This window comes from Sturnira hondurensis, unplaced genomic scaffold (genome assembly GCF_014824575.4).
Source record: "Sturnira hondurensis isolate 20B ecotype Veracruz unplaced genomic scaffold, ASM1482457v3 Scaffold0006713, whole genome shotgun sequence".
Taxonomy (NCBI): domain Eukaryota; kingdom Metazoa; phylum Chordata; class Mammalia; order Chiroptera; family Phyllostomidae; genus Sturnira; species Sturnira hondurensis.
This window is the reverse complement of record NW_028079344.1, coordinates 4,306,254-4,332,770: the sequence shown is the minus strand read 5'-3', so window position 1 is coordinate 4,332,770 and position 26,517 is coordinate 4,306,254. Positions and strand designations below refer to the sequence as shown.

Genomic DNA, 26,517 nt, shown 5'->3' with positions numbered 1-26,517 from the left:
CTTGTGACAGGTTTATAAAGCATTCTAGCCAAATATAACTGATGGTCATTTCAGTTTTTAGTCGGTATTGCCTAGATGTAAAAGAATTCCATGAGTTAGTATGAATGGAACAGATTTGCCATGTTCCACTATGGGCCTACATTCAGCAACTATTTCTTACAGAAGACAACACAATCTTAGTTAAGCTGATAATTGAAAATGCCTCCCAATAAAATTTGCTGTTCCTTTTCCCAAGGTTTCAAACCTGCCTGGCCTGCTGAGAAACATGGACAGTAACTACTGACTTTTCCTCAGCAGGGTGGACTTCCAATTGTATTTCAAGAAATATTAATGAATTTGTTTCACCCACACTTTCTCTTGGGCCCAGTCTATCTTTAAGACCAAAGGCATATATTTGCATTGGCTGCCTCCGTGCTGTGGGAAGAAGAAACAAGCCCTTATAGAACAGTAATTCGAAGCTGGCTTAGTAGCATCAGGCTCTAATCAGCAAACTGACTAATACTATTCTGAACCCACACCTGAGGTAAGTCGTTTCCTTCCCTCTATGTCTTTCCCTTTTTTCATTTCCCCATTGCCCCCCCTTGTAGTCGAGTGCCTGCTATGTGGCAGTGGGAAACGTGGCTAAGAGATAAACCACTCATCACTGACATCCTAGACTTGAATTGCCTGAACAAAGAGAGCTTTTGGAAGAGACACTGGGTATGTTTACACAGTGAAGTGCAGAAATACACTGTACTTCTAGAACAGCAAGTGTATAGTACTGTCACCATACCCTGCTACACAATGTTTTAAAACTGGGAGGAACTTCAAAGATCATCTGGTGCAAATCTCTCATTTTACAAATAAGAGGGATTTTAGAGATCATGTAGTACAAATCTCTTGATTTACAAATAGGGACACTGAGGCCCAGAGAAATTCAGATTCACAAAGCTAGTTAAAACAAAGATCTCGGAATTCCCAGCCTGAATTCAGTGTTCTACTAGGGGTTAGGGGGCAGCTAAAATGGGTGAAGGAGCTCAAAAGGTATAATCTTCTGGCTGCAATAAGTCGTGGGGAGGAGGTGGACAGCATGGTGACTTCGGTTAATAATATTTCACTGCATATCTGAAAATTGTTAGGAGAATAGATCTTAGAAGTTCTCATGACCAGAAAAAATATTTTTGTAACTATGTAACTGGTGACAGGTGTTAACTAGATAATCACTTCCCACTGTATGCTTTTACACCTGAAACTACAGAATGTTATATGTCAATTACACCTCAATAAAAATATATTCAGTGTTCCTTGTAACCAAACAACATAGCTTATTACATATCAAAAACACTCCAGCAACTTATCCATGATTAATATCATGTTTTAACTATTCTGTTTAAAAATAAAACTTTAAAAAATATACATTTAAATTTGGGGGGAAAACCCTGAAAATTTTTAAGTTTAAAGAATTTCTGTTAAATACGACAGTAACACCACGTTACACGTTACTGTTCAGGTCTGAATCATAAAAGTTTTGTATTTATGGGCATAGTATATTGGCAAATTTGCCTTATGGAGAGCATATTCTATATTCCAAAAAAACTAAATACAGAAGTGGCACATGCTGTGAGATTATTACCTAGTAAATAATCATGTAAATTTTATGAGTTATTGGTATTTAGTCAGAAGTTGTACCAAGGCCATATGATACCGTAAGCAATATCTTCAAATGCATACTTTATCACATAGCCTCCATAACTACCTGAGAGACCCAGGTAGAACAATGAGTTAACCTGGCAGAACTGACCCTCGGAGGACGAGTTAATGCTTAGGTGAGGTCACAGGGTAACTGATTGCCAGGTCACACAAAACTCCACGTATTCCCACAGCTTCAAATAAATGTCTCCAAAATGTTCAGTGTTAGTATGCAGGCATGGAAGGGTCTAGTGATGCTTAGAATTTATATAGAACCGTACTGAAAAACATCAACTGTATATACCACTGGCACCAAAGATAAGATATCTATATAAACATCAAGGTGGGAGCAGATGAAGTACTTCCAGGAGAAAAACATATGAGAGGTGAGACAGAAGGAAAATAGAAAATGAAAAACAAAGATACCTGGAGGGAGAAAGAAATAGAGATAAATAGCTAAAAAAGAAGATAAATGCATAGAGAGGTAGGGAGAAGTGAAATGGAAAGGAACAAAATTAAAAACAATAGCAATCAAATGATGGGTGATAAAGAGAGAGAAAGGAATAGAGGAAGTACAACAAGCGGAAAGGAACAGCTTCATTGTCTTCGTTGTCATGAGCAGGAAGGCTTCTTTCTCAGATCACCAAGAACACCAAATGTGTTAGCATGTCAGTAATAAGTACTGAAGATTTCCTGGTGAATAAAGTGCTTTTAAAGATCCTGCAGAGCTTTATGCACCGACTTGTGGAAAAACACACAATTTTTGTTATCTTGGATGATTTGCTCTGTGTATTCACACAAAACAACAACCATTTACTCTAACTTTTATCCCATAACCTTGAGTGCCACATGATGAGAAAATGTCAACAGTCACAGATGTGTCTTGATCATCAAAGCCACTTCAATAACTGGATATTTTCACACACATTAAGCAACTTGACAACAATGGGTAGAACCGCATCTTTGGCAATAGTGAGGGGCTCACCTTTTCTTCATTACCAACACAACTCCAAGAAATATAATAACGAACAGCAAGATGCCGGCAAGGACTCCAGCAATTTTAACTGTATGGTCTGTTTGTTTCTCAGGTTCTGGGACAGGTTTTGGAGTAGCAGCTCCTAAAGACGAAAGAAAATGAAAAAGAAAATAGGTGAGTGAGAATAAAGATGTTACATTAAAATTTTTTTTTTTTGCTGCATGTAAGAGAGTAATAAGACTTATCAGAGCCCACAGACAGACAAGCTTTGACTCTTTCTACAGCTTTCATATGCACTGAAAGGAGTCTAATTGTTCACATTGTTCTTCAGTATTTCACTAAATTATAACATGAGTTGGATGGCACACACATAACTGACCCCTTTATAAGAGATTCTTCTCAAACACAGTTTTTTATATTTTCATTACCTCTATTGGCGCTTTGCTCTTTCTGCCATTTCAAAACTCGCTAACACAATAGCTATCCTAAGCTTTTATCCAAATTTGATTTGCTGGAACATTTTCCTCAATTATTTTTCATAAATGAAGCAGTAATTCCATAACATATTAACCCAAACACCTGGAAAAGTGAGATAAGCTCATTTACCATGCATTTTACCAGCCACTGTTTTTAACACAAGAGATTTTTCCCCCCTGCCTTTGGAAATCTAAATCTAGGTCACATCTGGTAGGCAAAAAGACTCCTTGTAAGCAATTTATACAAAGTAGGAAGCAGCTGATGATCACACTACTGGCACCACATTTAATATCTGTTTAAATGAGATAACCAGAGCCTTGGAGGGGCGGCTGTCCCAGCTCTCTGGCTTTCCCATCTCCACAGCGCCGTCTGCCCTGTTCATGGCATAATGTGATGGAATGTCACATCAACGTCTGATGAAATATCCATTTCCTCTGCTAAATGAGCTCAAGATGAAAAATATTAGGAAGGTAGTGTCAATTCACCAAACAGAATCAATTTTTTAAAAGGGCTTCTACCTTTTTAATTGGAGTGAGATAGTGCTCAGCTTCTGAGCCATCACGTCACTTGAAAGGAGGAAAACTGTATGTTTAAATCTCTCAACTTAAAATTTTCCTCTTGTTTTTGTTGGCAAAAACATAATTAAAATTGAATATTGGTACCACCCCTTTGTCCCCTTTCATGCTTCATCTGGTTCTTGAAAAACGTCACCATCACCATGTCTACAGGGGGTTTATTCTAAGATGAGCCATCTCAGAAAAACTGGGAGCGTCAAGATCTTATTAGTTCATCTGTTTGCATTGGGAGCAAACTAACAATGTTTCTTTCCAAAGGCATTCACACTAAGATTGCACAGGTGACTGACTCTGCAGCCAGGACATAGCTGTGGCCATCACACGGAGAAGGAGGTCCCGCAAAGGGCCACGATTCCCTGCGTGTTTCCTCTGTGTGCATATTCCAATCAAAGCCACAACTGCGATGGAAGTGATGACGTAAAAATCACAACTTATTAAAACAAACCCTTCTGGACCCTTCACAGGTCATTTTTATTTCTGACAACTTCAGGAAGATGTCCTGCTATTTTGTTTGAATAAATATTCCTCACATCAGTGATATTGTCCAGATAAATCTTAAAAATACTAATGTTTACTACTTTTATTGTAATTACATCTTAAGTATACTACTCCAATATGCCACTGGAACATACAACCAAGTGGTAGATTTGGAGGACATTGTCGCATTAAATAAACTGTTAGGAAAATTTTGAAGATAAAATGTATATGTTATAAAAATGAATGAAAAGTAAAAAAAAAAGCAATCCATGTAAAAATAACATATTTCAAGTTCACAAAACTGAAGAAAGTCCCCATGTTTCTAATTTTGATTTTTCTATCTAATGGAAAAAATCTTGACTTAAAAAATAAAATAAAATTGGCTTTATTTTTCTAAGTGTTGGCATATTGCAAGCAATTCCATATATTTCACTAGTTATAGGTAGTAAATTCTCCAAATACATAAGTGACACTAAGTTTTTTCATAACTAAATTATGCCAGTAAATACAATACTTGAAAAAAAACATTTTTAGAAAACCTAGTTTAGCTTAAAAAACTTGAATATAAAAAAGAACATGGCCGGAACCCATGCATTGTAGTCAGTGCGTCCTTACCACGGTCACATGTTTGCTTCTGTGAGTCAGGCACCTAGTGATGTGTTCCTTCAGCCTTCCTTGTGCTGTGTGAGGACTGGCGAATGGCCCTGCACCTCTCTGGGTTAGGAGAAGAGATCACTCCCCACGGCCTTTCATTCCCCTTAAAAAGCAGGCAAGCACATCGCTATGCAGCCAATGCAACTAACATCAGTATTATATTCTTTAGCACTCACTTTTAACTCATTTCACATTGCAGGCCAAGGAAATGAAATGTTCTATCTCTGCAGGACTCAGTTGCAATGTAATTAGGGTAGCAGTCATAGAAGATGGTAAGGGGGGACTCAAAAAGGGCTAGGAGGGCTGCTTGGTGCTGTGAACCACCCCACACTTTGCCTGCCACAGGCCACGGCCACTAGACCACTGTGCTGTGCCTGAATGAAGGGACTGATTTGGATGTCTGGGTTGAGTAAGCTACTCTGGGGAAGTGTGAACACAGGCACACGTGGGGTGAAACGAATCACGGCCCCGAGAGAACCTCAGGGAGGTGTGTGTCATTTATTCCAGGTTCACTCGAGACAAACATCATTCCTGTTCTCTGCCTGCTCTGCCCTCCGGCCCTTCTGACACGGACATCTTCATGTTCTCCTTCCACAGGATGCTCTTTTCTCCACTTTGTTTCTGTGGAAACGTGCTTGTGAGCTGCCAGCCAGCCTCAGACAGAGGACGATCTCGTGACAGAACACGGTTGGAAGTGATAGCTTGTTCCCTCCCCACCAAAGCATCTCTCTAAATTTCACAGTATAATTTACAAATTGCTTGGCAAAAGAGTCGTTTTCATAATAGTCCCCCCTCTGTGTTGTATTTTCTTGCCAGGTTTCTAATGGCATGACTTTAATTCTTTGGGGGGGGGGCACTATATATTGTAATTTTTGATGGAAAGGCATTTTTTTCCTCTTGTGCTGTGCATTCTGTTTAGAGTTTACTGCATATTTAAGTCCACTTAAAGAAAATAAATTCAAATGTATACATTTAACAAAAGGCATTATCCAGGCTTAAACATATTTATTAAAATGATGAATAAATGAACTATCTCCACAAGATTGAGGATGAGAGGCTGCTAAAATTATGGAACTTAATCTTCACAGACACTCACTCTACTCACTCCTAGGAAGCTCTGGGTTTTTTGTTTTGTTTTGTTTTGACGCTAAAAAATTAAAAAAAAATTGGTATTCCAGTGAACCTGAATTATTTAAGGTTTCAAATATAACATCTAATGTGAAGAACCTCGAAAAACCCTGGTTATCCCATAAGTACTTGGTTGGTTTTCATTTTGGCAGGAAACAGTCAGTTTTGGCCCTTTGTTCGATGTTAAATTAAATAACAGCAGCATGCCAGGCTGAGGACATGAGGGACTTAGCCAGTGGCCTGAGGTTTGAGTCCAATTTGGACTACCGAACTGTCTGCCCCAAATTTCCCAGCAGATGTAAGGGAGGGAGGCCTTAATCCAGAAGGCCACGAAGCCATCAGCGCAGCCTGCTGCTGGTAACCCTCCCGCCCACAGCACTGGGGCAGTCTCACCTTGAGGAAACGGGAAGCCTTCCTAAAGGGAAGGAACAGGAAGATGAGGAAGCATTAAGGAGACAGCTTGGGCACTCAGAATCTCTGCTTAAGGGTGACTAGCGCAATGCTATCCTTGGATATAGGGGAAAATCAGTGATTTCTTCATTTATTCAACAAGGGTTTATTGAATATCCAGGTATGTTCCATGAACTCTTTTAGCAATATGGCAGTGAACTCATGGGTAAAATAAAAACCTCTGTCCTCACAGGAGCTACACTCTTGTGGGGAAAGACAGACTCAGATGTAAACAAATACCCCAGGCAGGATGCAAATGGGTGGTGGGTGCTATAGGGAAACAGGTGCTAAGCACCTGGAGACAGTGGAGACTGTGAGGGCAGGCAGTTGCTACTACCATCTGAGATGGGGGATTATTGAGAAAACAGACTGAGCAGAGACCTGAAAGAGGAGTGTGAGTGAAACATACTGGTATTCAGGAAGGAGCACTCTAGACAGTGGGAAGAAAAAGTCAAAAGTACAAGATGAGACTGTGGAATATTGAGGTGTGAATGGAGCGGAGTAAGCCAGGGAAAGTGGTGGGAGAAGTGTCAGAGAGGGGGGGTTCCTCCACAGACCACTAGAAAGACTTTGCTTTTTCTCTGCAGGAGACGGGAGCTGTAGGAAGATCCTGAGTGGAGGAATGTGTGATCTGGCTTATGTTTTAACAGGACCGCACTGGCAGCAGTGTTCAGAACAGCCTGTGTGTGTGGGTCAGCAGTAGAAACAGGAATACCAGTTGTGGGGCTATTGCAATAATCCATACAAGAGATGAGATGCTTTAGGATAAAGCATGGTGGCAATGGAGGGGATAAGACATGAGATAGATTTGAGATACATTTGCCCATGAACTGGATGTAGGTATAATATCCAGGTTTCTGGCATGAGTAACTAGAAAGATGGAGTTGCCTATTACTGAAATGTAGAGAACCGAGAAGTAGTTGAAGAAATCAGGAATTTGGTTTGGGACAAGTTACTTTTGAAATATTAGACATTCATAGGAGATAGCAAGTAGGCAGTTGGAAATAAAAGGGAGATATCCAAGTCCGCAGCATATGTTTTGGGGTTGTCAGCAAGAAGATGGTATTTAAAACCATCTGAGAAGCCACGAGACTGCATGAGACTGCATGAGACTTTGGAAGTGAATAGAGAGACGGAGAGAGAGAGAGAGGGAGACTGAGATTGACCTTCATGAGGAGAAGCCAGTAGATGAAAGGAGCTGCCAAATGAGGGAAATCAGTGAGGAGGAAGTCAGTGTAAATACAAAGAGCATCAATGTGGAGGCTCCAGAGAGGAATGTGGGGGCAAAAGAACTCCTTCCTTCCTTTGTTCCTTCCTCCCTTCCTTTCTTCTTAAAGATGGAAGAAATTAGGGCATCTTTGGATGCTTATGTTTATGATTCAATAGAGAGGAGAAAGTTAATGATGCAGGAAAGATGATGATGCTGGAGTAATGTTCTTGAAGGGCAGACAGGAATGGGCCCCACTACAAAAGATGGTACTGGTTTCAGTCACAGGACAGATAGTTTACCTGGAGGAACAGGAAGGACAAGCACATGGGCACAAAGGCTTGAGAATGAGTAAATGTTGTGATCTGGCAAAGGAACATTTGAGTGATTGCTTCTTTTTATTGCTCCATTTTCCAAGTGATAAAGTGATCAAGAAGATCAAGTGTGACTGTGGAGGAGGGAGGAAGTGTGGGAACTTGGGGACCCACCCACCACCCTTGCTCCATCGTTTCGTTGAGTATTAATCACCACCCCCTGCCCCCAATATGCTCCAAGCATGAGGGACACACTGCATGGTGCCTAGTGAGCTGTGCGTCTGCCTCGACTCAGATCTGACTTTGCTTTTATAAAGGAACTCAGATGTTACTTACTGTTCTTCAGAGTATAGCACATTCTCTGTTGGCCCATGCAAGGCCTCTCTTTTTCTTATTCTTTTCACTTTAATTTTTTCCCTTTGTTCCTTAATCCTGCTGCCTGCACCCTTTCCTCTCCCCAGTCCTTGTTCTGGGCCCGCACTCAATATTGGATATAGGTCCTGGAATGTATATGCATGCAGCCTTGTAAAATACATTTTGTATGCTTGTGTTTTTTAAATTACATAAATGACATTCTATAATAAAGAAAAGAAGAGAAGTTCAGTTTCCAACTGCCTAGGACAGTTGGAAAGTGAACCAATGAGGCTGCTGATGAATGAGATTTGCTGGTGACTGATCTTGAGTCCCAGAGGACACAGAAGAAGGGCTTTGAGAGGTGGAGAGAGGTGAAGGAGATAGGGCTATGCAGAGTGGTAGGGGGTCAAGGTCTAAAGGAGGAAGAAGGAACTACCCACCTGGGCTTCTTGAGAAAAGGGGCACAATGAGATGAACCCTAATGATCTCAAAGCAGATAGTGATGGTTAGATGTGAAGGATGGGGTGGGGACTGTGGGTTTATCCAGGAACATAGGGCTTTAGGCCCTTTCCTCACTCCTCACTACCAGGTTGTAGAAGAAGAGGAGGGAAAAAGGCATAAGGTGATATCACTCAGAGTTACAGCCTAAAGATGAGTGGGGAGTGATCAGTGGTCAAATTAGGGTAGAAGCTTTCCTAAAAAGGACATCTGCTCCAGCAATCCTATTCACATGACATGGCTGGTCTTGGTGTTCAGCAGTCTTCAAGTTAACAGCTTGTTACTAAGTACTTTTTATGTTCAGGGCACTGTAACTAGATTCCCCGAGAAAATTCAAGATAAGTGAGAAGACAACACCCTCATCCTTCAGTACACAAGACAAGAAGCCACATGAAGTGCATAGAAGAGCTACAGAACCCGACTGGGGAAGAGGGGAAAGTGAGACTAGGAAAGGTTCCTTGTCAGAGGTCACAACATGAATGCACTTGAAGGATGGTGAGGACTCCACTAGATGGGTGGGAAGGATGCTTCGTGAACCAAGAGAGGGTGGTAGGAAGCACGAAGAGATCTTTGTGATAGTGTTCTCGTTTAGCTTGGAGCAGGTGGGGAAGTAGTGGAGAGAGCTTGAGAAACTGAAGCTTTATGGGGTGATGGGCATTGCTTGCCAGCTAGAACAGCCTGCACTAGATTTAAGAAATGAGGTGCCACTGAAGATAATGGAACAGTGCCTTGAGAATAAATGGGAATGCAACCCAGGCTGACTGAAGAAAGGAAAGAAGGGACATTCAGAGAGCCATGGGAAGGCTACTGCTTTTTCTAGGCCAGGAGCCTCCAGTGTCTCTTCTAAAAAAGTGACAGGAACTCAAAGGACAAAGAGGACTCACAGAAGGCACCCCAATGGCTGCACAAAGGTGTGCTCAGGTCTCAGTGTGAAGGACTGGGTGGATGTTGGTGCCATTTATGGAAATGCATGGCCAACTTCCTGCTGGGGGCAATGTGTTTTTGTTCAATGCTTGAGCTGAATCCAAGCAACAAAATACTTCATATCACTGTGTGCTAAACGCTTCAGGGGCAAAACAAATACCAAAACATCACTCCTGGTACATGGGGGGAAGAGAGAAAAAAGTTGGGGACAGCAACCACAGGTACTGCTGAAAGGAAAAACTGGGAGGTTTGAGAAAATGAAATGGGACATGAGAGTAAAGTAGAAAATAAATTGGAAGTTGTGGAAATACATGAAAACGTTGTTCTTCCAAGTGTGCCTCAAAGAGTACTGTTCCCAAAAGATACTGTAAAATTTCATTTATGGAAGCCTTAGGCATAATGTGAATCTTAATGCAATGGTGGGTCAAGGGGTGACTCTGAGGGCGAGAAAGGGGAAGCCAGGGATGTAGAGGACAGACAAAACGAAAAAGGAGTCTTAGACACTCTGTAATAGCATTTTTACGACTTTATAGAATAGGGAGTTATTTTCATAGGTTTTTATTTTTTACCTTTTCCAGAGGAAGATTTTTTTTTCTTAAAAATAGAAATGCCCTGGTTTTAAACATTACTGTGAGACAGTTCATTCATGTTTTGATGCTCAGAGAATATGAATTCTTTGCAGTCTGTGTTTAGGTTTTTCACTTGGACCTTAACATTATACGTAATTGTGAAACATCTCTGAAATTTTTCATTTAAATTATATATCATTGTTTTTCTTCCTCAGAATGCAAGTCAATCACTACTGCTGGAATAATCTACAGTCACACTTTATGTATTATTTGTAACCTGATTATGCTTTTGAATTTATAATTTTTCCTTTGTCCCTAATTTCCACTGTAGGACATGCAAAGCATGTGTGACTTACAAGTAATAATCAGAAACATAATTTTTCACATAAAACTGAGATACTGAATTGTTTGATATACGCCATGTCTAAAAAATTAGTCTACTTTTTAATTTTTGTTCTAATTTCAAGACAATTAATTTTCTCCTTTATTGATGTCGCCAATACCTTGTGGGTAAAGGTGATCTGTCCAAGCCTTATCACTTACTATCTGGGTGTTAAAAGTTTCAAAAGAGTTACTAGTGCTATTACTATTCTGATGAAATAGCTTTATGTTTTCCATCTGCATTTCTTAAATCATGGTCAAGTAATAACATGAAGGAATAACTTGTCAGTAATACGGTATCAACTGTGTTTACCTTTCATAGAAAGTAAATAATCAACACAGGGAATGGGAGTAGATGTTTTTGAGGATGACCAGTTAATAGTGGACATTTCTAAGTTTGTTTGAAACTAAGTTTGAAGGCATTAAGATAAAAACCATTGCCCCTCAAACTTTCTTCCAGATTTTGTGCCTTTAGGTCATAGTCTAGCTTATGTTTAGCTCTTAAAAATCCTTCCTGTGGGAGAAAGAATCACCACAGCTTCCTGAACAAAGTAGTCGCTGTTTGTAAAAAAACCCTGGTGGCTTTGTCTGCTGCCTGAAATTTGTCATTCACTGTCTTATCAAAAAGTAAGTAGAGACACCTAATAAATTTTGTGCTTCCTAGAAGAATCAGTATTTCTGAGTTTCAAAACATATGTATTGTAATCTAGCAAAATGCATGCAGAAGTGTGACGTGTCTCCCAGGCCAATAAGCTACGTGCACAGAAGGTGGCCCTTAGAAACATATGGAGGATTCCCAGGGTCTAAGGAGAGAGTGGGGCCATATAACCCACTGACTCTCATTTAGTAAACATATAGTTTTTCCTCAATGAAATTCTTTAATAAACAAGGCTTCTATTGATCGTGTCATTCTGTTCAAATTATTCTAGAATAGAGGTTCTCCAATGAAAGGGACTTTAAGAATCATTTGGAGAGTTTTTGAAATAGCAGACATCTGGGTTTCCCACTGACTCCAGACCCAGGGTCTGAGGTAAGACCCAGGAACCTAGGTATGACACCTTAGATGATTCCCTACACATTACAAAGAAAAATCCAACTCAAGAACCATTGCTAATATCAAATCACAACTAAAATACAGTACCACCATCATTTAGAACTGCCTGAAATCAAGTTGAATGGAAGTTCTACAATTAGGAGATTAAATAAGAAGCCCCACTGATCCCCGGCCAAGTGGCTCAGTTGGTTGAAATGTCATCCCATACATCAAAAGTAGCACATTCTATATCTGGTTATAGATAACCTAGCACATACCTAGGTTATGGGTTTGGATCCCCAGTTGGAGTGCATACAGTAAAGCAACCAATTAGTGTTTTCCCCTCACATTAATGTTTTTGTCTCTCTCCCCCTTTCTCTCTCTTTAAAATAAATCTAAAAAAGTAAATAAATAAGAAGCCACATGGAGCCTGGTAGGAGGGGTGAAGATGCTGAACAGTTTGGTCCCACATCCACATGTAGTGGATAAAGATTGGGAGGGATGTCTTGGCTGCAGAGGTCACCCCTGAGGAGAGAGGGGTCCCAGGCACCCCAGCTCAGGGTCCCAGTGCCATGTAGAGAAGTCCCATAATTTGGTTAAAACCCAGCAGGGATTGTGTCTGATTGAGACCTGGGGCTGCTCAAGTCCCAGGCAGTTCTTCTTAGAGGGCCTGAGCACTGACTTACTCAGACTCACTCCCTCTGAGCTCTGGCACTGGGATAGCAGCTTGAAAGGCACCTGAGACATATATGGAAGAACTGAATCATCTGGCACTAAGGTGACAGCTTGGGGTGGGACAGCTTTCTCTAGGACAGAAGTGCTGGCAGAGGCCATTGTTTCTTTGATGAGCTCTCACCCAAAGAGCCAGAGCTGGCAGGCACCCATATCTGAGGCTCCATCAACCTAGTTCATACTGTCTGCCCTGCCCTGATGATTCCCTGAGGCTCTGTCCCACTAAACTTCTGGGCCCACCCAAGCTGTTTTCAGTGTCTTTTCCATACTAATGGCCCATCTTGGATCATATCTTAGATTTTCTTGAAATCTCTCATACAAGCAGTACCTGTACCTCCCACTAAGTGGCCACAGGCTAAGCACTAGCAGCAGCTGGTCTTGGTTCACAGATTGGCCTCACCTGGGCACCTCTAAGCCCAGTGCAATTACCAGCCATCTGCAGATCACTTTGTAGCTCATGCCAGGTGGCCTTGGGCAGAGCACAGGTGGTGGTTGACCTTGGCCTGCACCTCCCAGGAGGCTCCAGAGCCAGCACTGGGCATCTTCCATGTTAAAGCACCATCACCCAACCACCTCCACAAGTGATACACTTAAGGGGTTGCCTCGCAGGCCCCAGAGCCCTGTTGAAATAAATCCTGGGCTGTGGGGTAGGCCCCTGCACAGATGGTCCTCTACGGTGGTCAGGGGTCAGTGGTTTCAGCCAGTTGCCACTGATAGGCTTGAGGGTAAATCCCTCCAACTGACATGCCACCAGCAATCAAGGCTCAACTACCAGAGAAGGGTGTACACAGCCCACATGGGGTGGGTGCACCTCAAGGGTCCTGCTTGGGCGATAGGGGAGGATGTGCCACTGGAGGCTTTAGGACATCTACTATATTAGGCCACTCTATCAAGCCTGAGAGACACAGCAACTCTACCTAAGAGAAAAAAAAAAACACACAGAGAGGCTGCCAAAAGGTGAAAACAATGGCCCGAATGAAAGAACAGAACAAATCCAAAATAAGAACTAAATAAAATGGAGTCAAGAAACCTACTAGAGGCAGAGTTCAAAAGTCTGGTTATAAGGATCTTAAGTGAACTTCGTAAGAACTTCAACAGCACAAAAAAGGACCAGTCAGAAATGAAGATGCACTAACTGTAATAAAGAATGATCTCCATGGATTCAACAGTAGGGGAGATGAAGATGAGAATCAAGTGAGCAATTTGGAATATAAGGAAGCAAAAACACCCAATCAAAACAGCAAAAAGAATAAAGAATCCAAAAACATGAAGACAGTATGAGAAGCCTCTGGAAGAACTTCAAGTGTACCCACATTTGCATCCTGGGGCTGCTAGAATAAGAGAGACAGCAGGAAACTGAAAACCTATTTAAAAAAATAATGACAGAAAACGTCCTTAACTTGGTGAAGAAAACAGATGTCCCAGACCAGGAAGCACAGTCTCAAACAAGACAAACCTAGTAAGGCCCACACCAACACATATCATAATTAAAATGTCAAGGTTAAAGACAAAAAGAGAACTGTAAAAGTAGCAAGAGAAAAAGCAGTCAGTTATCCAGGAGGGAGCCAACTATCTGCTGATTTCTCAACAGAAACTTTGCAGGTTAGAAGGGATTGGCAAGAAATATTCAAAGTGATAAAAAGCAAGGACCTACAACCAAGATCACAGATAAAGAGATTCCCAGACGAAAAAAGCTAAAGGAGTCGATCACCACCAAACTGATAGTATATGAAATGTTAAAGGGTCCTCTTTAAGAAGAAGAAGAAAAAGGTAAAGAATATGACTAATAAAATGGCAACAAATACATATCTATCAACAATTGAACCTAAACAAAATAAATGAACAAGCAGAACAGAAACAGACTCATAGACACAGAGAATGTTTTGATGGTTGCCAGACGGAAGGGGGTTGGTGAGGATGGGTGAAAAAGGTGAGGGGATTAAGAAGTACAAATTGGTTGCTACAGAATAGTCCTGGGGATGTAAATTACAGAGTAGGGAATACAGTCAACAATACTCTAATAACAATATATGGTGTCAGATGGCTATGAGATTTACTGAGATGATCACTTAGTAAGTTATATAATGTCTATAATCACAGGGGTGTACACCTGGAACTAATATAACAGTGTATGCCAACTGTAATTGAAAATTTAAAATGATTTAAAAAAAGAACCATTGTTCCTAAAAATCTGTGAGGACTTTTTTCCAGACAATGGCAAATGGAAAAATAATATTTAATCGGGTTCTTGTTTTTAAAACACATTCTCATATATTATTAGTTAGCTAATTTCTTCCACTGCACTATTTAAAAATATCCTTACACCAACGGGAGGCAAACCTGGTAGAATAAAAGCCTAGTTTTATAATCACCCACAATATGTGAAGATCAGAAGATTTACTTAATTGTAAAGGAATTTAAAGCATATTGACCGGATTGCCCAGATACCACTAAGTTATATAAGAACAAGGCTGACACTTTGGAAGATCTTCTTTATAAGCCAGATATCTTACACAACTTTTTATCTACCGCCATTTTACAAATGAGGAGACTGAGGCAGCAGAAGCAGTGAGGATGAGTAGGTTCCCGTCTCAGTCAGTGAGAAGGAAAGTGAGGGGCCGCACTCTGGGCTAGGAGTGTCTGTGAAGCCCACTCTTGTTTCGGTGTATCACAACTTTCTCCAGTAATTCGGTAAACCTGGGTGATTACTGTTAAGACTTTGGAAGACAAGGCTCAAGTTTAAAATCATCTAGATTAGCTGTCAAGAGGAGAGCCTAACCAATCAACCAAACAGAAGTACAGAACAATGCAATAAGGAAGTTAAAATCCTGGAAGAAAAATAAGACATACGAAGACAAAGGACTCTCTGGGCCTGAGCGCAGAAAAGAAAGGCCCCGTCGTATAGTCAATGTGATTGGAAATGTCTAGAGGAGTGATACCCACATAATAATCATTCCAGGGTATAAAAGGCTGCTCAAAGTAGAAATGCTAAAAGGAATCAAAGAAAGGAAATACAAATGATCTAAGGGCAGAAAAAAAGAGCTATGAAAAAAAAAAAGAAATTGAGGTCATTTATCTATCCAAGGAAAAGCCCAGCAGGTGCCCTGATACTGTCTTCCACTGGAGGTTTTCAAGAGTAAGGACTATTTCTTGTCCACCTTTGACATCTTGCAATTAACACAATGCTTTGACATAGTGGTCACTCAGTAAATCTATACTGAGTGAATGTCTTAAGACATGTAGGAGGCATTTATAAAGAGGACAATTATCATGAGTGATCTGTGTATGAACTTGGAATATTTTTGAACATACATACAGAGGCTTAAATGAACAGGAGTTCTAGTTCTTATTGAGAAAAGCTGCATCTTTTCCCTGTCTCCATAGTACTCAGAATACATTAGGTAGGCAATAAAAGCCAGAGCATGTAAATACATTTTTCTTGTACATAAAGGACATTTTGACCGCGAGCACATGAAAATGAAATACACTACAAAGGAGGTTTACTCATTCTATCCTTGGGGTAGAGAGTAGTCACCTGACGTTAGACAGATTCACCTCCCTGCCCAAACTCTAAAAAGTCAAAAAATGCTATTCTTTCTTCATCCCTTCTCCATTCCCACTGCTTCGAGCCTGTTTATTTCTCTTCAGGACTTTTGTACTTAACTCTCAAGTGGACATCACCTCCAGTCTCTTTTAGATACTGCAGCCCTGCTGATCTTAAAGAATAGCTCTAATCAGGTCACTCTTTCATTAAAAAACAAAACAAACGATAGTTTTCTAATGCTTATTTCAAAAGGCAATCAAGGTCTTCCATGAGCTGGCTCCACCCCCTTTCCTCATTCTTTGCTTGTCCTCCTTCACCTACCTATGTTCCAACCCAATGAAAATGGTCAATTTTCCTCATTCNCAGTCTCTTTTAGATACTGCAGCCCTGCTGATCTTAAAGAATAGCTCTAATCAGGTCACTCTTTCATTAAAAAACAAAACAAATGATAGTTTTCTAATGCTTATTTCAAAAGTCAATCAAGGTCTTCCATGAGCTGGCTCCACCCCCTTTCCTCATTCTTTGCTTGTCCTCCTTCACCTACCTATGTTCCAACCCAATGAAAATGGTCAATTTTCCTCATTCATCCAACACTTCCCCTTCCCAGGGCCTTTGCTCCCACTGCTCCTTCGCATGGAAGCACTCCCCTACTCACCTTTTTGCAGATTTAAATAGCACCCACCCTTCAAAGCGCACCTAGCTCAAACACTGTTCCTGACTGTTTTTTAGAAGTATTCTCTTTCCTACTGGACTGCTACAGCACCTTGTTTCACCCCTCTCATATAGAACTTACTGTTTTCAGTCTTGAGTTCAGTTATTTTGGTAAATTCCTGATATCCCATACTAACATAAGTCCCTCGGGGGAAAAAGCCGGCTTTACTTTTGGCCCTCACATGACCGACTTCGCATCTGATAATGTGTCCACAGTGTGTGCAGAAACATGTTTGCTGAATCAAAGATTTCTCACAAGAAATCCCATTTAAATTTTCTGTTTTTCCATTTGCACACTTTACAGAGCCTAACTATTCATTTTCCATTTATGTTAAAGCTCTCAGACAGGGAAATGGGTATAAAAGGAAATAAAAAGGAGAAGTGAAAAATAAAGACAACAGGTTCTATTTTGTGGTCTTTCCCCCACTGACCCCCAGTACTCAGCAAGGGGGTTATTGAGAGGAGGGGCCCCTTGCCCGGGCATCAGGACAACATGCCGAGGAAGGAGGACAACATCTGAGCACCAGCCCCACTGAATGTGCATGAGACAGTGCACACAGGAGGGTTTTTCTCAGGAGGGTTTTTTATGTGTTGAAGACACATAAAAGTCTTCCCCAACAAATGTACTGACCAAATTTTCATCAGTGGTACAATGAGATTAATGGAAAGAAGGAACGTGGAAATAAATACTAGTGGTGAAATGCTGTTCTATTTTCAGCACCGTGGCAGTGTAATATACATCTACCGATGACGAGAAAATTAACTGGGCAGGTATCAGAGAGACAGCAAATGAGTATCCATCAAGGATAAAGTGTTACGAACTCAATACATGGAACAATTAAGTGGCTAGAGACCAGCTTTCATGATCACATGTGGAATTCGTTTTAGAAGTCACTAACTAGAGTTTTTGCTGCAGAGTAAGTCCAGTGATCTGGGACTTTCTAGAAAGCGAAAAGGAGAAACTTCTACTAAGATAATGCTAATAGGATTCAAATTATTTAGAATGATTTCATTTAATAAAATAATCACATCATTTCCAGGATCCTGCTTAGAAATTATTCTCTAAGTTCCTTGTTACTCACAGAAGAAATAAGGGAGAAATATGAAAAAGACGTTTATTAACCTCTAAAGTAGCCAAAAGAGACATGTAACTCCCTCTCATGTGATCTTTACCCATGTGCATGCACGTTTACACATAAATATACACCACTAGGTAAAGAAATTTTTCAAACACACAGAAGAACCCACCATACTGGTTAATAATCTTGAGTAAATAAGACAGCAACCTAGGCAAATTCTTGGACAAACATTGGTCTGCTGAAATGTGTTTTTACTAGAGCTCCAACATGAAGAATACATTGTTATTATCAATAATAAACCATAATTTATAGTTGCATCATTAGCAATACCAATAAGTAAACTATACATATCAAGCTGAACATCAATTACATGGCTGAAGTGATGGATTGCCTGGATCCTTACTAGGGTAGATGGGAAAGCTCATCAGAGACACTGATGGATGGGCCGAGCGGATGCCATTTATTTGGCCTAGCAGGTGCCAGGCTCATTTTCAAAGAATGTTTCTCAGAGATGGTTTTCACTCTTCCAAATGAAAACAACATGTTGAAGAAAACATGTGATGCTTCTCATTCCCTCACAAACCACTCTGTATTTTCCAACTTCATAACCAGTGTCTGAAAAAGTTATTTAATAAAATAATGTATAATCTTTCTTAACAGAGTTTTATTAAAGCACATCCTCTTCAGTTCCCTTGAGAAACGATGTTACTGAAGGACCAACACAAAGAATGGTGTCCACATGTAAACCAAGGACAGTGAGGAACAAAGGGACCCCAAAGAGCCAGGACAACAAAGGGAGCCAGGCCTTTTATTCCGTGTCCTAGGCTACAGGAGGCACAGAATAGGTTACACACTCCTTCGAGTAAAGTAGTTGTCTTTGAAAATGCAGTAACTTTTTTCATCATTATCATCATCACCATCACTGCTTGCAGTAGCAAGATAATAGCCTGGGTCATACTTCTGCTGTTTCTGTCCCGAAGACTGGCAAATGGAAAACATTATCCGTGGGGACTCATTACAGGCTATGACATAGGAAAGAATAATGATATTCCTTCCATGCCCCTTTGCTCCTGGAGACCATGCCATCCACATTGTGTTCATGCAAATAACACCCTCTGTAGCATCTAGAAATCCATTCCTTCTCCCAGAAGTTCAGCACTGCACCTCTTTGGAGGGCTGTGGCATTCAAACTTGGGACTGGCAGTGGCCCTGTGTAAAGCAACCCTCCATCAGAATAACAACAACAAAACCATAAAAAAGTTATCAGCAACTGCCTTTTCCAATTTCTGCCTTTAGCCTGGGCTAGCTTTATGTGAGTTCAATATATAAATATATTACTGTATTCATTCTCCCACTGCCCACTATGAAATTAATAAATACCATTTCCCCTATCTTAGAGATAGGGAAGCTGAACTTGAGAGTTTAAGACATTTTCCCAAGAGTCTGGACTTGAACTCATTACCTTCTATCTATAAAGTAAGTGCTTTCTAAATTATATGTCCTGAGACTGAGCATCCATGTAAACCACCCATTAAAATTTGGTGCAGAGATTCCTTGGGCCCAGGTTCCTGTGTGACATATTTGAAAACTGCCCTAGGAAGTGTGCCATGTGGTTCAGAAAATGATCTGGAGTATAAACTTCACTTCCCCTCAGAGCTGGCCATTTGTCCCTCTAAGGGCAGAAGACAGGCCACACCAATCTGAGGTTTATCTCAAGTGGCCTACCACTAGATTGAAACTTCTTTTAAGTCTTTTGTTTGAGCTTTGTAAATAAAACAGGCAAATGCTGCATTTTATTCCACAATATATTGATTTTTAATAAAAATAACATTTTAAATGATTTTCGTCAAGGAGAGCGATACTCCCTTCTTGAAGGCCTGGACTCCAGTCTGACAAGCATAAGGGGCGGGGAAGCAGCTAGGCAGGAACTGCAGTTTCGCATCAAAGAGCCACCTCTCTCTTCCCCTTGCCCTTAGGACAGCCCTCCCAGGGAGACAGAGGTCACTTGATGGAGAGCACATGGTAGCTAAGCTAGAAACACCATGGCTTGTGAATGAAGCAGCTGTGGAAAGCCAAATCCCAGTTCCCCTCACATTAAAAACAGTGATAATTCTAAAAGCAGTATGTCTGTGAAAAGTCGAGGTGGCAGGGGGAGAGGTTATGTAATCGGAATAGGCTAGAATTTTAGAAGTCAGTCTTTTGAAACCCTCTGGCCCCCCCGCCCCCCACCTCAGCACACTGGGGACACTGATGACAAAGTCTGGACTCTGATACTGTCAGAAGGTCAAACAAAATGAGGTATTTTCATCAAAACGACTGTTTTTTCTCTTTTCACTCACTGGTCCTGACTCCCCCTTGATTTATTTATAAGGTTAGTAATGTATTTGAGATAAGAATTCTTTTTTTTCTAAAAGAATTTCATTTACTCTAGATCTATCCTTGATATTTTCTTGATCTGCTCCTTTTCAATGTTCAGCTAAAATAGTGAAGAAAATTCTGATTTCCTTTCCATTTTGATTAAATATACTAGATCATGCCCATAAATACTTAAAAACAATTCTCACAAATACTAAGTATTTTGTAGTATTCTAAAAATACTTATTTATAAGAGAGAATGATTCAAACTCAACCAAATATCATAGAGTACAACAGGGCCCTTTGCTTACAAACCTACCTTATATCTTAAATTGTAGTAATAGTTTTTTAAAGCAAGTAAAGGTATAAAACCCAAAATATCATAACTGGTTATCCATTAGCAGTAGGGTGGGGTTTCAAACTAGCCATTGGGGTAAAGAGAAAGACCTAGTGAAATGATATTGTCGCTCAGTTTTAATAAATATTTTAACAATACCCATGTCTTTTCCATGCCTAATTTCGAAAATGCAAAAATTTAATTCCATTATAATATTGAAACAATATATTGCCTTATAGAAAACTCAAAATAATTAAACTCACCAGTATAAATTCTTTCATACAAAAATCTTAAGCTATTTTTTAGACTACGGTCACTTTCTTTTCCCAGCATTTTTCATCTTTTACTGAAACCTTGGTCTATTTTGAGCTCAGAACTTTAGTTTGAGCATTATTTTTGGCTATGCACCAGATTATTAACAAAAAAGGTAGATTTCTTACAATACGGAATTTCAGTTTACGCTTTGCAAGCCACAAAGCTCTATGCTTAGATATATCATTTCATTTTCCCTTACCACACTGCTGATAGAAAGAGAAAACACAAAAGAATATTCAAAAATCAAAAGGTTGCCTTAATTTGAACATTTTTTACACAAAAATCCTGAAGTATGTATTAAAAATGGAAAACAATACTTTTTCAGTGCATACACATCTTTTAAAATACATTATTTTTGAAACCAAATGCTTGATGTTTGACTCAGTATCTCCTTCCAAAAAGTGACAATGGAAACCAGACAGACTCTCCAGTGGCAGCCTCACAGCCTCTCACCATTCTCTTGTAACTATACTGTTTTATAGATGAAACTGCCACAGCAAAATGACAAATATAACGCATAAAAGAACAAAAAAGGGCAATAAATCACAAGTGACACTACAGCCCATTAAAATGCATTCAGCTGGTGTTGCAGGAAGAATAAAAATTTCCCCTCACTTTACATTCTTTCTAGTTGAGAAGGAAACATTAGAGTCCTCAAGCAACCTTTATAAGAAATTAAACCAAATTCTCCTCACACTATCTTTCTATACGGGTCTACATGACCAAAATTCACAGCACTGATACCTTCCTGTTTACTGCATAATAAGAAATGCCCATGTTGGGGCACATGAATTGCTAATCCTGTCTATATATAATGCTGCATTTGAAAAAACCAGGGTATGTAGTTGGAAAATGGTAGTTCCAATTCAGCTACTATTTCCAATAAACTCATTATCAGCTTAAATGAAGAGCTGGACGTTATTACTTATTAGGAAGACTAAAGGTGGGATTTTCTTCCCTTATTTTTCACATAAAATTCTCTCAAAAAGTCAAAGCAAAGCTCCTGACACTGAAAATGACTCTGGTGTCACATGGATGTGACATTTTAGAGTGCAGCTACATTCCTGTTAGCTTCATTATGCACTGACTACAAACAGTTCAAGATGCTGGTGCATCTGAGAAGTGAAATATTTATTGAGCTGTTTGTGTTGGTCTTAACAAAGATGACAGATGTGAGTTCCTTGAGAGCAAAGAGCACGAGTTACACTTCTTTGAGTTTTCATCTCTTAACAGAGCTGATAATTACAGACAGAGGTCTTCAAGGACACGAGAAGCTCTTCACACACAGGATGGCTGAGTGAACCCTGAACACTTCCCGCCTAGAGCAGGGACAACGAACCTCGTGGAGCACTGGGGAGCGTAGCTCCCTACAGCTAAATATCTCAAAGACTGAGAGGTCATATGTATTTCTATCAGAATTTGTCTTCCTGCTTCCCACCACAGGACCTCTGCACTTCCCACGGGGTCTGATGGGGGGCGGACCCCAGAGCTGGTGACACTGGGTCCTGCTGCACCTCCAGCAGCCTCACTCTTCCTGAAGGCTGTCGCACTGGGGAGCTCCTGCGTGTTACTTTTTCAAGAAAGTGGTGTGGAAATTAGTCCGTACCTTTAAGGCAATTTTATCTTTTTACAAATGAATTCATTCTATTGGAAAATTATAGCTGGCCTCTAAGTACCTTTCAAGCATTAAGGGCTGAATGGCAGGTTGTAAAAAGTATAAAGACATGAAAAATATGACCCCTGTAGTAGTAGATAAAATATTTCTATACTTATTTCATAGTAGACACAATTAACAATCTCTAATGGAAAACCTTATGGGTCTAGTCACTGAACTACTGAAAGGGCAAAAATATAACTGCAGCTGAAGTGGTGAGATTTTATCTCAGTGCCCATATATTCAATCAATATGGCTGAGTTTTACCATTTATGCTCTTTGTCATTTTTTATTCATATGTCTACTCCCGGAAATAGCTCTCAAAATAAATGAAGTAGATATCTTAGGCAAGAGGTTGAATGAAGTCATTCCATCTCTAAGGTACTCAAAGTGGCCTTTGATATGCTGAACCTGTGCCTTAAATTCCCCATCACGTGCTCTTCCATGCTGATTGTACCTTGTTGATAACCCAGGGCCAGTACTTCAACTGCATTAATTTCCTAGCATTCAGCTCTTCTATTCTTGTCCATTCACTCTGGGGGACCATCCTCCATTTCTTAATTTTACTTCAGTCTTTTGGCCTCTTTCATCTCCAATGCTTCTGGTACGTCTGGAGTACATAGTTCATACCTGAACCTGTCTGCTGCTCTGGAAAACCCCTCAACTGCTACCTGCTGCTCTTGGGATCAAGACTGATGTCTTTCGTGTCGGACTCATTCGGCTTGCACACCCTGACCACTCCCCATACATCCTCTTTGCCCGATGGCCTGCCGGTGGTTCTTTATTCTCGGGCATCCCACTTCCTGCCGCAGGACCTCTGCATTTGCTCTTCTTGCCACCAACTGAGCTACAGTCCAGTGAACAACCCTGCCATCCCCAAACTACATTCAGTTGTCTGAGCTACTCATTGTCACTAAGACCTGATTTAACTGAAGTGCTCATCTTACAAAGAGAGAGCCTGAGGCCCACAGAAGAACAAATATCACCAATCTGCATTTAGTCCTGTCACAGCTTGTCACTCACAGGGAGCCCCAAGGACCCGCTGACTGGGTTTGACAGGTGTAGGATGAGGGGTGGGCAGACGCAGTCTGGGAGTGGGAGCAGAACACAGATAACGTTGGTGTAGGTGGGTAGGCCACTGTCTGGAACAATTAAATTAAAATTAATCTCATCATAGTGATAAAAGCTATAAAATATCTATGAATACATTTAGCGAGAAAGATAATCAAATATTCATTATTTACTAAATAATGGTGACTACCTGCTGGGTACCTAAGGGGCTACATTGGGAATAAGATGGACAAAGCCTGTTCCAACCTCATTCTGGGAGGCAAACATAAAGTCATCAGGGAACTTCAAAAAGAGGCAGAGTGGTGGGCCAGACAGTGGCTGGGGAGCTGACTAGGCCACGGCACTGCAAGCACTGTGGGCTAGGCAGGCCTCTCTGAGAATATGACCTCTGTGCGAAATCTGGACTGTTGGGAAGGAGCTGGTCACGTGGAGTCTGGGGGAAGGAGGTTTTGGTCAGAGGGACCGGCAAAGGCAAGCATCTGGCACTTGAGCTGTTGTGTGGATTTGGAGAAACAGTAAGAAGATAGCGCTGAGAGGGAGAGAGTGGTATGAGCTGAGAACCGAGTGCGAGAACAGGGATGGTGCAGGCCCTTTCTGCTGTGATTGGAAGTTTGGAATTGATTCTAAGTGCAGTGGAAAGCTATGATGGGGGCTTTAAGAAGAGGAATGAGGGAACCAGACTTCAGTTTCAGAAAGCTCCATCCAGCTGCTCTTCGGCAAATGAATTAATAGGGAGCCACGAGAGTAAATCAGAAGGCAGTTCAAATGTTTTTTCAGGGGCCTAGGCTGGGGCGGTGGCTGTGAGAAAGTGAGACGTCATTGAACCTGGAATCTGTTTTGAAGGGAAACCTGACAAGAGAGGCTTATACAAAAACTCTGACTTTGTATTAGAAGTCATCTGACAAGATAGGAATAAATGGAGAAAGTTATCAGGTTTTACACAATTATGATAATGTATACATTTTATTATCTCAGGGGCATTTTGGGGACCTGACTGCCTGGTGTGCACTGACTGGGATACCTTCTCGATGCCTGGATATAGCAGAACACAGCAGATGAAGATTCCTGCCCTCAGGAGGTGTCTATTCTAGGAGGAGGAGGAAGACAGTAGCAAATGAAGCAAACTAAGCACAGAGGGTAAAAGTGCTATCAACAGGGGCAAGCAGCAGTGGAAGGGGACAGACTGTGTGGAAGGGGACAGACTGTGTGGAAGGGACAGTGAGGTGTCGTGGCAGGCTGTGCTGCTGAGAAGGGTGAGTTCTCAAGGCAGACTTCAATGAGAGGGTAGATCTGAGCACGGACTGGAGGAGGATGTCAGTCAAGTGCACGCCTGGGGAAGCCAATCCCAAAGGAAAAACCAGAGCCGAAGCTTGAGGCAGGAGCCTGGCTGATGCGTCCAAAGAAGAGGGAGGTCAGAGCGACTGGTGTGTAATGAGGCAGAAGGAGATGAGAGGACTCAAAGGGGCAAGAGGGGGCCAGTCATTTAAGGCCACTATAGGGACTGATATGTAGACCTGGAAACAGAAGTGGTGAGGAATTTTTGTCAAACAATTAGGAGAGAATTCTAGTCTTATCATGCAAATCAGTGTCATCAGAGTATGATAATGGCCTAGGAAAGGACCAAGAGGACCATACAGATTTAAATGTGAGAACTTAAATGTGACAATATGGCATTTCCATTGTATGAGAAAATAATTGTTTACTTATTAATTAGAGTGGCCTAACTTGTTTATCTGGAAAAAAGCTAGATCTCTCTTGGCAACACTCCATTCCCTATCAGTGGTAACTTTAGAAGGAGTCAAGAGCAACAAATCAGGGTAATGCTGAATAACCTGAAATAATGTGAAGTACTTCTCCAAATAAAAACCTTGGAAAAAAGAAGAAAATAGGAACATATTTGATTATCTAAAAATGAAAACATCTTTATGCCAAAAGGTAATAAACTCAAAAGAACAGTGATTGGCAGGTATACCTAGGAAGAGCTACAGAACAAGAAATGGAAGTAGCTAATAAACACAGGCAAAGATTCTCACCTCTGGTAAAGGAGTATCACTGTCACCCCGAACAGGACACACCAGGCTGTGAACGTCCTGGGCCCCTGGAGCTGTGGGCGAGGGACACTTAACAGGCACTAGTGGGAGGGTGGGTTGCTGCAGTTGCCCAGGAAGGTAATCTGCTCAGTTCCATAAAAAAAAACAAAAACAAACTTGCCCTTTGACTCACATTTGGGAATAATTTAGAAATAAAAGTTCGAATAGAAAGAACACATATAGAAGGCTGTTTATTCCAGTCTGTTGTTAGTAGGAAAAAAAAACTGATGAAAACCTGAATGCCCATTAACAAAAGTCTGAGTAAACAGATCCTAATATTTATCCATACTTTACAGAGAAACAATAGTCAAGTATTACAATGAATGCCTTAGGAGTGGTATGTGTTGGCTTGAAGGAGAATTTATGGCACAGTAATTGCAAAATGTAAGTTTCATAGTTAAGTATATATGGTAGTGAAAAAATTGTGTATGTATATGTTTGTATATTTTTACATACAGAGAGAGAAAGCTGTGGGGGGTTCAGAACATGGGTTAGGTGAGTGTGGAGATAGGGTGAACTTTTTCAGTATTTCTAAGACACTCTAAGAGTCGAGTGCAGTGTCTAGCATACAGCAGACACTCAGGTGGTATGTGCTCAGTTACTCAATGAAGAAATAAAAGAGTTGGCCCTGGCTGGGGTAGCTCAGTGGATTGAGCGTGGGCCTGAGAACCAAACAACTGCAGTTTGATTCCCAGTCAGGGCACATGCCTGGGTTGCAGGCCAGTTCCCAGCAGGGGACACATGAGAGGCAACCATACATTGATATTTCTCTCCCTCTCTCCTTCCCTTCCCCTCTAAACATAAATAAATAAAGTCTTTTAAAAAAGAAATAAAAGAGTCTGCATTCTTCCCATAACTAAAAAGGTAAGAAAACAATAATTCTTAACATTTATCAAGGGCTTACTAAATATTTTACTTGTTCATTTTTATCTTGACAACTTTTT

The 26,517-nt window shown here is 40.7% G+C and overlaps 1 protein-coding gene across 9 annotated transcripts in view; it reads right to left on the bottom strand.

Moving 5' to 3' along the window:
* The window catches only part of PTPRM (protein tyrosine phosphatase receptor type M), an 827,815-nt gene that overhangs the window by 241,887 nt on the left and 559,411 nt on the right, over positions 1–26,517 (bottom strand). For all 9 annotated transcript variants that reach the window (XM_037050333.1, XM_037050337.1, XM_037050335.1 and 6 more), the window contains one exon: positions 2,654–2,786. In XM_037050333.1, the coding sequence (XP_036906228.1) occupies positions 2,654–2,786 (133 nt within the window). The remainder of the gene's footprint in view (positions 1–2,653; positions 2,787–26,517) is intronic.